Source organism: Rattus norvegicus, chromosome 1 (genome assembly GCF_036323735.1).
Source record: "Rattus norvegicus strain BN/NHsdMcwi chromosome 1, GRCr8, whole genome shotgun sequence".
Taxonomy (NCBI): domain Eukaryota; kingdom Metazoa; phylum Chordata; class Mammalia; order Rodentia; family Muridae; genus Rattus; species Rattus norvegicus.
The window spans coordinates 205,773,118-205,787,848 of record NC_086019.1 but is presented as its reverse complement, the minus strand read 5'-3'; the positions used below and the strand labels follow the sequence as shown (position 1 = coordinate 205,787,848).

Sequence of the window (14,731 nt, the reverse complement as noted above, 5' to 3'; positions counted from 1 at the left end):
TTCAGAAGAGGGTGCTAGAGCCCCTAGACCTGGAGTAACAGTCATGAGCAGCCATTGGTTCAGGGAACCAATCCTAGGTCCTCTGCAAGAGCCACAAGCACTCTTCACCTTACTCAGCCTTCCCAGCACTCTCCTGGGAAAGTGAATTCTTAAAATTTATTTTGTATGTGTGCATGTGTTGGAGAAGTTAGAGGGAAACCTGTAAGAATTGGCTCTTCTACCATGTGATCTGGAGATTGTAATCAGGGTATCAGGTCTGTTAGCAAGAGTCTGTATCTGTTAAAAATCACCCACGGTCTTTTGAGACACTCTCCTCTCATTGTGTAGTGGAGAAAATGACCTTGAACTCTGGATCCTCCTGCCTCAGGAACACTGGGATTAGACACTGACCAACTTGTCTTGCAGTCTGGGCAACAAGCACTGCCTTGGCCTGGAATTTTTTTTTTTTTTTTTTTTTTTTTTTTTAGTATGTGAGTACAGCAGTCTCGCTCTTCAGACACACAAAAGAGGGCATCAGATCCCATTGTAGATGGTTATCAGCCACCAGGTCACTGCTAGGACCTGAATTCAGGACTGAGGGAAGAATAGCCGTGCTTTTAACTGCTGAGCCATCATTTCAGCCTAACAGAATTGTTTTTTTAAACCAGAGAAATAAATCTGTAACATTTTAAAGTAATGTGTTCTTGGAGGGGAGGGGATAATCCAAATAGCAATGAAAAGATGGGGCTCTTCTACCTCTCTGAGCAATTAGGTTTTTAGAACCATTATATACGTTACATAAATCCAAAAACAGAACACATGAAAACCAAGAGCTGAAGACAACAATGGCTATAACATGACCATTCATGGTTCAAACAGAGCTCGCCTAGAGACTGGAAGACCAACAAGCACTCTGAGCCCTTGTGGAGATACGCACCTTCAAGCAGAAATCAACTGGTAAAGGACCTGTGCTGTGGTCTAAACCACCCTCAAATGTACTGCCATGACTCTTTATTCTAGGATTCTGACAAGCCAGGACTGAATACACCAGGATATGTTGTGGTGTGAAGGGAATACCAGGTAATTAGCAGCTCAACTAGGGCAGACATCTTCTGCAGGAACCCCCAGGAAGCAGAGAGCACAGTGCCCCTCCTCCCTGGTTGCCCTTTCTATGGCTCCTATAATGCACAATCAAACATAACTGAAAATACCAAGTGGGAAATTCAAGAAGGAAAAAACTCATAAAATTTAAACTGTACCATTTAGAGGAATGTGATAAAGTTTCTGGCATACAGCTCAAGTATACAATCTACAGATAACAGCAAAGTGAACACTGCTTCTTTACACAGACCAAATGCCAGGGGAGAGCAGAGAAGGGAGCTAACGCACACAGCCTAACATGAATTTGTCTTGGATCTTAATTCAAATAAGCATTCACATTTTTAGTTTGAGACAGCTTCTCATTTGTAGCCCAGGCTATACTCAAACTCACAATGTAGCTAAGGATAACCTTGTGCTCCTGATCTTCCTGCCTCCACCTCTGAAGTACTGGGATTACAGGCATGTATCACATACTCTAAATAATGTAACCTACCCCAAAGGAACTTGAGGCAGGTAGAGTATGATATGAATTCAAGGCTAGCCTGGGTCACAAAGAGAAAATCTGTTATAAAAAAAAAGGGAGAGGGACTGGAGAAATGGCTCAGAGGTTAAGAGCACAGGCTGTTCTTCCAGAGGTCTCAGATTCAATTCCTAGCACTCACATGGCAGCTCACAACTGTCTGTAACTCCAGTTCCAGGGGATCTGACTCCCTCACACATACATGCAGTGTACTATAAATTAAAATTAATTTTTAAAAAAGGGAGAAGGAAGGAGGGAAAGTAGGGGAAGAAGGAAACAAGTTTACAGAAACAAAACTAAAACTGGAGCTGGAGAGATGGCTCAGTGCAATAAAAAGCACTGGTCGCTCTAGCAGTGGACCTATGTTAGGTTCCCAGAATCCACATGGGGCTCACAACTGTCTGTGACTCTGGTCTGTCTGTAACATCATCTTCTGGCCTCTGTGGGCACAAGGCTCACATATACACAAGCATACAGGCAGATAAAACACTCATACATATAAAAGTCTTTTAATAAAATGAGGTGTGGGGTGCCTGACGGTATGTTTTTTTTTAAAGACTTATTTATTTATTATATATATATAAGTACACTGTAACTGTCTTCACAGACACACCAGAAGAGGACATCGGATCTCTTTACAGATGGTTGTGAGCCACCATGTGGTTGCTGGGAATTGAACTCATGACCTCTGGAAGAGCAGTCAGTGCTCTTAACTGCTGAGCCATCTCTCCAGCCCCTGACTGTATGTTCTTTTTTTTTTTTTTCCTTTTTCTTTTTTTTCAGAGCTGGGGACCGAACCAAGGGCCTTGCGTTTGCTAGGCAAGTGCTCTACCACTGAGCTAAATCCCCAACCCCCTGACTGTATGTTCTTAACGGGATGAAACAGACTCCAACCTCCAATCAAACGATGGTACACAATTTTCTACACAATTTGATGAAGCAAATGAGTTGTTACAATCAGCACTGAGAAGCAGGTTATGAGATGAAGAGGAGGAAACACAGATGTACAATATGAGAAGTGAAAGCCTGACCTTAAACCTCAGCTGCAGGTGTGAGACCTTATGAGGGGCTATGTCGATGACCTAGACAATGACCAATTGCTTTCTCAGAACACAGATTTTAGATCTGGCTTCTAAACTCCGCTTTTGGTGAAATGAAGGGCTTCCTGGAGAGGATTCTACAAATACACCCACCCACACAAACCTACCACAACCCTAGCATGTGCAAGGCCTCAGCACCTAGACCTCAGAGCTTTAGCATATCACCTTAAGGCTCCTAACACACACACCTTCTGGTGAGCAGAAACTGAAACCCAGCCACCATGAGTGCTGCTGAGAATGCAGAGTACACACATGTGATGGATGAGAGCTGGAAGAGTTGACATTTTTTTCTAAAGTTAAACCTAAGATCAAGCTGATGATCTAATCTCTTCCCTCCTCCATACTGCCAAGAAAAAAAAAAAAATAGAAAACATCTGCTCACAAAATAAACTGAACTGCATGAATGTAGTTTCCAGCACTTTTATTCTTTTTAAATGTATTTATTATTTTTTGAGAATTTCATACAGGCATACAACATTTTGATAAAATTAGCACCCACTCCTCCCAGATCCAATCCTTATCTTCCACCCCCTCCCAACTTCCATGATTTCTTCTTCTTTTTTAAAATAAACCACCACGTCTAATTTGTAGTGCATGGATGTAGAGCCATGCACTGGAACAGTTGATCTCCTAGAGGCCATGCCTTTAAAGAAACTGATTTTCTAGGCTGGAGAGATGGCTCAGCGGTTAAGAGCACCCAACTACTCTTTCAGAGGTTCTGAGTTCAATTCCCAGCAACCACATGGTGGCTCACAACCATCTGTAAAGAGATCCGATGCCCTCTTCTAGTGTATCTGAAGACAGCTACAGTGTACTTATACATAATAAATGAATAAATCTTTAAAAAAAAAGAAAAAAAAAAAAAGAAAGAAACTGATTTTCCTTCCCCCAGAAGTCATCTATTGTCAATAGTTCCTAAGCTAAGGTCAGGGATTATAAACTTATTTTTCTGTAGTTTTATTCATTTTGTTTGTTTTTTTAGGTTTTGAGATGAGGTCTCACTATGCAGACCAGGCTGTCCTCCAATTCCTAGAAATCCACATGCCTGTTTCCTAAATGCTGGGACCAAAGGCAGGTGCCACCACACCTGGCTGTAGCTTCTCCTTAGGAAATGCAATTGGGAAATAACACAAATGACCATCACATAAGAAGTCAACAAACTGGCACTTTAACAGACTCTTTGATAATGGAAAAATACACATCACACATGTTCTAAAGACTGTGGTAGCAAATGAAGCAAGACCAGAGAGTTCCACTGGATCTAGTGGGAACCCAGACTGATAGATGATGAAAAAAAAAAAAAAATCACACCGTGAGTAAGATGCACTTACAGTGGGTACATGTACTTTACTGTGCAGATGTGAATAAAGTAAATTAAAATTTTTATTTGTGTGTGAGCGCACCACATACACAGCCTATCAAGAACAACCTGTACAGCCAGTTCTATCAGTGGGTTCCAGGGATCCTACTTGGCTTATCAAGCTTGGTGGCACGCACCTTTATCTCTGCTAAGCCACTTTGCCAGCCCAATAAAGTATATTTTTAAGAGGCTACAGATTGATTATGACCCACCTAGGGAGAGAGGAGTCCCTAAATCCACACTGAGTTGCATCTGCTAGGCACATCAAACATTAATGTGAAGGAGAAGGGTGGGTCAGTGAGACAAGATCAGGATGCAGAGGTGGTCTCAGGGTTCTAGGTCCCTTCTATGTGCCAGCGGTGTTTGTGGATAGTTTACACCAGCTCCAGACATTTATTCACTTAGGAAATGCAGCAGCCATGCCAACAGCAAATACTGTCTCAATCAGAGAATGACGGTACATCTGTACCAAACAATCCAGATGTGCTTCTTTCTCCCTAATAGTCTCTAACTAGGTTTAGATGAGCTTGACAGTATAGAACCCACAAATGTGAAGGGTATACTATTCTTCTGGCTGAGAAAGTTGCAGGAATAATCAGAAATGACCACATATCTGGACTCTGAAACAGAGCTGATGGTGGGAGGCAAGCCCATTATGCCAGCTTACCTGCCTTCCTTTTCCGTTTTGCAGGAACACGAGGTGTCAAGGGACGCTGGTATACAGCTGTGCTCAGACCAGTGGCGACAGCCTCAATAGTTTCATCCAGCAGAGAAGACATGAGGTACCGTGGCACATGCTGCATACAAGGGACAGCACCACTCAGTGGGTGACCACCCTTTCAACGGATGGGACACTGAGCTGGGCCATGTGAGTAGATCCTGTCAGTGCAGACTCCCTTTCAGATCCCTGAATATGACGAAAACTGACCAGAGAGGCCAGAATAGTTTGAGACTGGAACCACCTCCCTCCTTTCCTACCAAAAGTGGACAGCATGATCACAAGGACAGTAGTTCTTTGCAAAGTTCTAGAAGGGAAGATCAGGCAAAGGATGAACTAGAGGGTTCAGCTGCTATCAGGTCCAAGCAGGAAGGAAGTGGGCAGGTGGGAGCCAGGAGCATTGCCTCAGCCCAGGTGAGGCAGGCATGTGATGGTCAGGGCCTAGCAGGGACTAAGGAATGAGCCAGCAGATAGAAAACAATGAAGCGAGTGAGAAATAGCAGCCCCAACACTACCCTGCACACAAAGTCAAAGAGGGATGGCAAGCATGAGCTGAGACTCAAGTACAAAATTGGAGGTTACTGAGAGAGGGCATAGGACAGAAGATAGTTCCCAGTCCTTCAACCCATTTGGAACTTGAACCATGATGTCACTATACTGACCACAGGAATATGACTTCACAGAAAGAACTTTTAAGCTCCCTCAGTACCCAGAACAGTGGTCACAGACATCTAACAATGAGTGCCAGGAGCCAGGCATGAAGAAGAGAATCTCTTGTGCCTGGAAGGGGTGAAGAGCCAGTAAGTGGCCATTTTCACACTAGAGCAAATTCCCCAAATCATCATCCCATCCATCAAAGTGTTAGAGAAGCCAGTCCTACTGGTCCTGCTGGCACATAGGTGAAACACTGTGTCTTCAATGGATGCATCTGCTCTCTTGCCAGATTAACTGCATGCATGGTGGGCTGTCACGGGACAATGCTACGGACCCTTTACTGCCTGTGGTATCCCTTCAGTTCAGTTCCCATACCCTGAGACCACCCTGTTTAGACCCAGCTCAGTGCTGGCTACTTACCTGGACCCTTCTGGCAGAAGAGATCCGGTTCCGGTTCACAGTTGCCCTCACTCTCTCACTCTGCCGTGTCCTAGCGATGGCCCGGGTCCTGCCTACTCGAGGCCGAAGTCTGCTGGTGGTAGGCACTACATCAGCCAGTAGCAAGGAGACCTCCTCATCACTCACAGGAGCTGCATCTTAGGAGAGAGCCGTGGGCTGCTGGGTCATGTACACTTCATATCACAAGCTTTTCCCAGTTAGCCTTAAGAACTGAGAGCCCCAAACTGACAACCTTTCATGGCCTCCAAAGGTTAAACTCCTCCAGCTCTTACCAAGGAATTCAAAGAAAGCCCTCTCCCTGATGAAAGTTCTCCCCACATAACAAGTCTAGATTTTCTCCAAGGTCCTTCTCTAAAACTGACAATAGGAAAAACCCAAGTGCTCTGCAGGAAAGGATAGCACATTACCATGAGTGGGATCAACACCAGGGACCGCACACTCTGGGCAGAACCATTCATCCACAGGCACCTCCTGGAGAGGAGGGTCCAAACATTCCATGTGGTACCTATGGGAACAACAGTTCAGTGCCAGTCTTGGCCTTGGACCTCAAGTCTCACAAGAAACCACATTGCAAAGACTAAATATGTTTAGTCTGCAATGTATCCTGCCAACGGCTGAATCACTTCCACATATTATTGGGTCCTCAGTATAAACACAGTCCCTGCCTCTAATCCCCACTCCCAAAGTGGGCCACAGAAACTCTAATCTCCTCTGACCCACTGTGTCTGACAGTAGATGACTACGTAATCTTTCTTTACAGAGAGTGTTCTATGGGGCTTGGGAAAGAACACTTGCCTAGCGAAAGTCCTGCCCCACGCTGGCAGAGAGATCATTACAGTGCAGCCAAACTGACCATGCTTCAATCATATCATGCCACCAAGGACCTTGGTGGACCACCATGGACAGGGCATGGAGAGCGTCAAAGAGATGAGCAAGAGGTTCCTGAAGAGGGCACCCCAAGAAGCCCTGCACTCAGTCCCTAGGCTTTTCTCTGTCCATATCCTTTGTTTTTGTGGTTTTGTTTTTTCAGTCAGTCTCACTATGTAACTTGGTTATCCTAGAACTCACTATGTGGGACAGGCTGGCCTTGAACTCATAGTATTGGTATTAAAGGTGTGAGCTACTATGCTCTCTCAGGTCTTATTTTTAAATTCTTCCCATCAAGCTTCCCAGGAATAAACTTTGGGGAGAGTTGTACTGACACTTTCTACCTTTCTTCTTTTTCTAAAAAGAAAAAAAAAAAAAAACTTGAGATTTGTATTATGCGTCTGGAGCCGGGCAAGCATGCACCTTTCTTTAATTCCAGCACTTGGGAGGCAGAGACAGGCAGATCTCTGTGAGTTCAAGGCCAGCCTGCTCTACAGAGCTAGTTCCATGGCAGCCAGGGCTACACAAACCCTGTCTCAAAAACCAAAACTAAAAAGTAAAACAAAACCACAAAACCCACAAAACCAACCAAAAAACCCTACAAAACGAAGAAGTATATGAACACGTGCACACACAGTGTGTGCACAGGAGTGCCTGGAGCTACGGTGGTTGCGAATCCTCCACAGTCAGGTGTGTGACCCTCACTGGAATGTCACGTGAAACGTGGTCCACTTTACATCATGCAACAAAACTTGAAAAGCCATAAAGAGACTCAAGTAAAGTCCATCCTAAGACCTTCTCTCATGTTCTCCTGTCTCCCTGTGAACCTTTAATTATGACCTTTAATGTTCAGTCATTAATCCCTTAAAACTCAAAGACAACCTGCACTTATTTCACAAGATGCCAACGTGTGCAACACGCCCCCCACATCCATAGAAAGTCTTGTGATTTCATTTCAAAGTGAATGAGAAATTTTAGACTTGTAAATTGAGAGACAACTATGAAGATATTAAAAAAAAAAAATGTAGGGCTGGAGAGATGGCTCAGCAGTTAAGAGCACCCGACTGCTCTTCTAGAGGGCATGAGCTCAATTCCCAGCAACCACATGGTGGCTCACAACCATCTGTAATGGGATCCGATGCCCTCTTCTGGTGTGTCTGAAGACATTACAGTGTACTTATATATAATAAATGAATAAATCTTTAAAAAAAAAAATGTAGGGTTGGGGATTTAGCTCAGTGGTAGAGCGCTTGCCTAGGAAGCGCAAGGCCCTGGGTTCGGTCCCCAGCTCCAAAAAAAAGAACCAAAAAAAAAAAAAAAAAAAAAAAAGTAAAAGCCAACAGTATTAAGGTGCTTAGAAGCACAAGAATCACTAATATGTGTTAATTTTAATATCTTAGATCTATCAGGACCTTTAATGCTTACACTGTTACATCTGTTAAGTGAAATACATAAATCAATATGAAATTTACAAGTGTAATTCTTGACTAAAACAAAACAAAAAACTTCATGAAGATAGAGAAACCCCCAGAAATTCCTGGTCAGTTACTACTAGAAACAAAGCCCCGATTTACAGCTTTAACAGACAACAGGCTTAGAAGTCGACATCTGTAGCTCCTACAACAGAGAAGAGAACTGCTACATGTTTGAAGCCAAAAACAAACAAACAAAACGAAATTAATAGGGCTAGGTGTGGGGTGTATACTTGTTAGTCTTTGCTTGAGTCTAGTAGTTGGAGGCTAGCACAGGCAACAGAGCGGATCTACATCTCACAAATAATCAAGCCAGCCAAGATTGTAGATGCTTTGAATTCCAGCACTTGGGAGGCAGAAGCAGGCACGCCTGGTCTGCATAGCCAATTCCAGGCCAGGCAGGACTATACAGTCAAACCCTGTCTCAAAATAAATCAATCCACAAATGAAGAGAGAAGAGGTCCTAGATGCTTGTAGGACTCGTTCAATCCGTAAGGTGGAGACAATGTGGCAAAACATGGATTCAAACAAATGTTAGGAATGAGGGACACCAAGCCTACGGAATAGTAGCACCCAGGGGCAGTGAGGTCCAAGGGTTGCAATAAGGGCAGCAGCAGGCAGGTAGATCTGCCGGAGCCTGGAAGACAAGCTGGTATTCACTGTACTAACTATTTCCACAGGCTTGAGAGGGCACAGGTGATCCCTGTGGTGCTGAAAGTCAGCTCCTGGGTATAAACTATACACCAAAGTCCAGCCAGTGGAGCTAGCAAAAATGGCGGCACAGAAGAACCCCAGTGACAGGAGAGCATGGGCAAGTTCAGAAAACAGCTCCCAGCATGGACACATCTTCAAACTACTATTTTCTGCCCTAGGAAACATTCCAGATTTACCAGCCTCACCACTGCAAGAATATTTCTGTAACTGGCCATAATTTTATAGCAGAAAAATCTTTCTAACCAATAGCCAAAGATCCAACAAGAGGCTAGGGGAGGCCAGTTCCATCTCAGAGACCAAAGGGTGAGCAAAGAACACAAGCAGTGTCCCAGAAGACAGGCTCACAAGCATAAAGTGACTTCAAGTATATCAAAAGGCAAAAGGAGAGAGCCAGAGATGGTTCGCAGTTAAAACCCTATCACTCCCACAGGGTACAAGGCTCCCACTTCAGGTAACTTACACCAGTCTGTAATTCTAGCTCCAGAGTGACCCAAAGCCTCTGCCTTCCACAAACACTTGTATTCACATGTACATACTCACATATAGACTGCACACATAGTGAAAATAATAACAATAATGATAAAAAGATCCAGGCAGCAAGATGATGTAGTCCTCAGCCGGCCTGCCCTCTCTCCTAAGGCCAGTGAGTCCACTCTCCTCCCTTTTTTCTTGGCCATGACATACTGTATGGCCTTTGAGCAGCCCAAGGAAGTAGAGATATAGGAGGCAGGAGAGCTATCAGTGTCACTGCTTATGACTCACAGGGCCGAACTCCACAATGGAGTCCTCAGTACTCACCCTGCTCTCCTGACCATGCCAAACCTAACAGCCCGCAAGGCAGGTATGAGGCACCATTACCCTTACCCAGCATCACAGCCGTCACAAAGTAGGAGCCGGTCCTCACGATCACTCCTGCCACACACTTCACAAAAGGTCGGGTCTTCCTCTTCAGCCTCCTCATCTTCACAAGCTCTAGTGTTTTCCACTGGTATCTGAAGACAGAAATACTGGTTAATGAACATATCCTCAAAATCTGAGTGGTCAATTCATAGGACAAGACGTATCTAATCTAAAGTAAATCGACTGACCAAAGATCTACGTGGGCTGTGTGCTAGCTAAAATGTCAACTGGGACATAAGTTAGCATCATGTTAGGAGAGGAAATCTCAGTTGAGAAAATACCCCTATCAGACTGGACTATGGGTAAACAGGGTGGCATTTTCTAGCCAGCTCATTGTGAATAGTGTCACTTTTGGGCTATGGCCCTGTGGTGCTATAAGCAGGCTGAGAAAGTCACAGGGAGCAAGCCAATAAGCAGCATTCCCCCATGGTTTCTGCACCAGCTCCTATCTCCAGGTTACTGCCCAGACTTCCTTTGATGATGAACTGTGATTTGAAACAGATAAGCAAAATAAACTTTTTGCTCCAAGTTACTTTTGGTCATGATGCTATCATAACAAACAGAAACCCTAAGACAGGTCCTATGGACCCACATCCTGAATAAACAAATATATGGTATGCTGGCTAGTCTTATGTCAACTCGACACAAGCTAGAGTCATCTGAAAGAAAGGAACAACTGAGAAAATGATTCCATAAGATCCAGCTTTAAGACATTTTCTTAAGAGATTGATGGGGGAGGGCCCAGCCCATTGTGGGTAGTATCATCTCTCTGCTGGTGGTCTTGGGTTCTATAAGGAAGCAGACTGAAGGCTGGGCATGGTAGCACGTGTGTTTAGGTCCAGTACTCTGGAGGCAGAGGCAGGGAGATCTATAAATCTGAGTTCCAGGATAACCAGGGCTGAGAAACTCTATTTCTAAAAAAACAAAAACAAAAATAGAAACAGAAAGAATGAACAAATGAACGAACGAAAGGAAGAAAGAAAGGAGTGAGCGAGCAGGCTGAGCCAGCCATAAGGAGCAAGTCAGTAGGCAAGCAACCCTCTACAGCCTCAATAGCATTTCCATCAGTTCCTGCCTCCAGGTTCCGACCTTGTTTCAGTTCCTATCCTGATTTCCTTCAATAATGTATTCATTATAGTAATATATATAAGTATAAGCCAAATAAGCCTTTTGCTCCTCAACTTGCTCTTTGGTCACAGTGTTTTGTTGCAGCAAAAAACCCTAAGACATAGGTGACCTTCATGTTGTCTCTACGGCAAGGCAAGTAACTAGAAAAGTAAAAGCAAGAACTGCACCAGGGGCCAGGAGTGGTGGTGCAGGCTTTTAATCACAGCACTTGGGCACTTGGGCGGCAGAGGCAGGTGGATCTCTGAGAGTGTGAAGTCAGTCTGGTCTACAGTAAGTTCAGAACAGCCAGGGCTACACAGAGACCCTGTCTCTAAAAACAAACAAGTAAGCAACAAACATGATGACAAGCCTGTGGTGTGAGAATACATCATGGAACTGAGTCACCAGCGCTGTGAGTGCCAGGCACAGGCGCGGAGAGCACATGAGGACTTTAAAGCACAAGCTCAACAACACTCCTGCCATGTAGCTCAGTGGCACAGAGCTTGCTCAGCCTGTTAGAGGTCCTAGGTTCAATCACCAGCAAAAGGATCAGAAGGCAAAGAACAAGAGAACTGAAATTTGTTTTGTTGTTTTATTGGTGTTGTTTGTCTGTCTGTCTGTCTATTTAGTTTTCAAGACATGGTTTCTCTGTGTGTAGCCCTGGCTGTCCCAGAACTCTGTAGACTGGGCTGGCCTTGAATTCACACAGATCTGCCGATGTCTCTGCTTCCTAAATGCTGGCATTAAAGGTGTGTGCCACCACCTTTTAAGATCTAACTATGTTTTCTTGGCTGTCCTCAAACAGAGAGAGAGATCCACCCACCTCTACCTCCCAGTTCTGAGAATAAAGATGTACACAACCATGGCAAGGCTGATCTTTTGATGCACAGTAAGAATTTGTCTCAAAAAAACACAAGGGATACATGGGGAGTGGTAGCACATGCCTTTAATTCCTGCATTCTTGAACTCTTGGGAGTTCAAGGCCAGTGTGGTCTACACAGTGAGACCCTCTCTCAAACAAAACAATCAGGGTTGAGGATTTAGCTCAGTGGTAGAGCGCTTGCCTAGCAAGCGCCAAGGCCCTGGGTTCGGCCCCCAGCTCCGGAAAAAAAAAAAAAAAAAAAAAGAAACTGTTTGGGCTGGAGAGATGGCTCAGTGGTTAAGAGCACTGACTGTTCTTCCAGAGGTCCTGAGTTCAAATCCCAGCAACCACACGGTGGCTCACAACCATCTGTAATGAGATCTGGTGCCCTCTTCTGGACTGCAGTCACATATGCAGGCAGAATGCTGTACATAAAATAAATAAATAAATCTTTAAAAAAAAAAAAAAAAAAAAAAAAAACAAAAAACAATCAGGGCTCAAGTTGTAGCACTTGGTTGTATAGCTTGCTTTAGCATGCACAAGGCCTAGAATTTAATCCATGGAAAGGAAGAAAAAAAAAGAAAGGAGGTGGGCGGTTTGGGGGGACAGATAGGAAAAGCAGAGAAAAAAAAGGAGTAATGAAAGAAGAGAAAGAGAGAGGACAATAAATAATAAGCAAAAACACCTTTCATTCCAGTCCCAACAGTACTTTTCCAAACTTCAGTTAGATGGCCCTTTGTCCCACCCTACTGCAACCTCCCACATGCCAAGAGTGCAGTTCATAAGGAGACAGGCCAAAGAGAAGCTCTGTAGTAAGAAGGTGTGAGGAAACAGAAGCCCAGAAACCCCTAACATCTCCATGACTCCTACTCTATGCCCCAGTAAATATGGATAGTCCTAGCCCTAGGCTTGGTCAGGGCCGAAAAGGATGCCTGAGTCACTCCTTTTTAAGCCTAATTGAACTGACAACCACCTCACAAGAAAAAAAGCAAGTCATGCTCTTCCTACAAGAATACAAGCAGGGGTAGGCAGTATCTACACTTACCTTCTTTAAGATTTTACCATTAAATTGGGCTCGAATACAAATACATTTAAATATTGTTCGATCAACTGGACAGGAATTAGCATTCTGTAAGAAATAAAGATTGGATTAGAATCCTGCATAATCCCTCATTACTCATCAATTACTTATTACGATCATTATGACTCTCTTCAAAATGAAGAATTCACTTAACAAGCAACAGTTTTAAGATGGAGGTGGTAGCACCTGGCCATTATCCCAGCATTTGGGAGGCCAAGGCAGGAGAACTATGAATATGAGGCCAGCCTGATCTACAGATTATCTGAAACAACAAATTAGAAAGTTGTTTTTATTAGCCAGGTGGTTGTAGTGCATGCCTTTAATCCCAGTGCTTGGGAGGCAGGCAGCAGGAGGCACAGGCAAGCAATCTCTTCGAGTTTAAGGCTAGTCAGGGATACACACAGAGAAACCCTGTCCTGAAAAAACAAAAATAATAATAATTCCTTTTACACTGAAATCTGTACCGATCGCCTTGGTCTTGGCTGAAGTCCTATGCTAAGATGCTAGAACTGGATGGTGAGAACTTGAGGTCACCATGCTACTGAGGGAGAATGGTCAACAAGCGGGATGCATGCTCCCATACAGGTGTCGTGTAGGTGAGAAGGAAAAGGAGAGCAGGGAAGGGAAACACTGAGTAACCAGCATTTCAGTCTATTTGCTGCTATCCCAGATCTTCTCGTAGGCCTTTGTGAACTGCTCACGGGACCTTGAACATGGTCTCAGTGTGTATGATAATCAGATGTAGGCTACAAAGATTTTTTTCCTTGTCTATTCAGCTCAAGTTGCCTTTCCTGAAATATACCATACAATAAAACATACCTTTGTTAGCTGTGTACTCCACTACATTCTGATAAATGTATAAACTGAGGGCCACCCAGGTCTGCCACCTCTCTTTCATGTCCTGCCACTACAGTTATGTGAGAACCAAGGCACTGTATCTTCCCTGGTCTGACTGGCTTAATATTAATTTCTCTCTCTCCCTCCCTTTCTTTTTGGTGGAAGAGTTTGAGACAGGGTGTCATTCTGTAGCCCAGACTAGCCTAGAACTTACTAGGTAACCAAAGCTAGCATCACACCCATGGCAATCTTCCTAAATGCTAGGAATTATAGCTGTGCACCACATGTCCCACAAGGTGAGGTGGCAGGGAAGGCTATGCGTGCCACAGCAGATGTGAAGAGACTAGAAGACAATGTGCTTTCCCTGCTGGCCAGCCCGACTGACTGACTGTGAGAGGTGAGGTCAGAGGACCGCTTGTTGAAGGTAGTGCTCGCCTACCATGTGGCCCCTAGAGAGCAAACACAGGCTGTCATGCTTGATGCAAGATCCTTTGCTGCTGGACCAGCTCCTTGACCCTGATCTTATTTTTTTAATTTATGTACATTAGTGTTTTGCCTACTTATATGTCTATGTGAAGGTGTCAGATCCCTGGAGCTGGAGTTATACAGTTGTAAGCAACTACGTGGGCACTGGGAACTGAACTCAGGTCCTCTGAAAGATCAGCCAGTGCTCTTAATTGCTGAGCTATCTCTCCAGTGCCTGACTGATTATATTTCATTTATTTATCTACCCCCATCCTTGGTTTTTTGAAGAGGTTTCTCTGTGTGGTCCTGGCCATCCTGGAGCTGGCTCTGTAGACCAGGCTGGTTCAAACTCAGAGATCTGCTTGCCTTTGCCTCCCAAGTACTGGGATTAAAGGTGTCTATTACCACCACCCATCTCCCTGACTCATTTTTTTTTTAAGTCTAAATTTTTCACCTTCATTAACCCAGTACCTAGCTATCTCACAAAATCCAACATCTGAACTGATATGTAAGATCTTTACTAATAAGCTTATTT

At 44.2% G+C, this 14,731-nt stretch overlaps 1 protein-coding gene across 14 annotated transcripts in view; it reads right to left on the bottom strand.

Moving 5' to 3' along the window:
- Phrf1 (PHD and ring finger domains 1) overlaps positions 1-14,731 on the bottom strand; it is a 33,215-nt gene that overhangs the window by 8,630 nt on the left and 9,854 nt on the right. For all 14 annotated transcript variants that reach the window (XM_039098028.2, XM_006230511.5, XM_063280803.1 and 11 more), the window contains exons 5-9: positions 12,859-12,942; positions 9,809-9,936; positions 6,299-6,396; positions 5,853-6,028; positions 4,728-4,857 (exon numbers count right to left, since the gene is read on the bottom strand). In XM_039098028.2, coding sequence (XP_038953956.1) covers positions 4,728-4,857; positions 5,853-6,028; positions 6,299-6,396; positions 9,809-9,936; positions 12,859-12,942 — 616 coding nt within the window. The remainder of the gene's footprint in view (positions 1-4,727; positions 4,858-5,852; positions 6,029-6,298; positions 6,397-9,808; positions 9,937-12,858; positions 12,943-14,731) is intronic.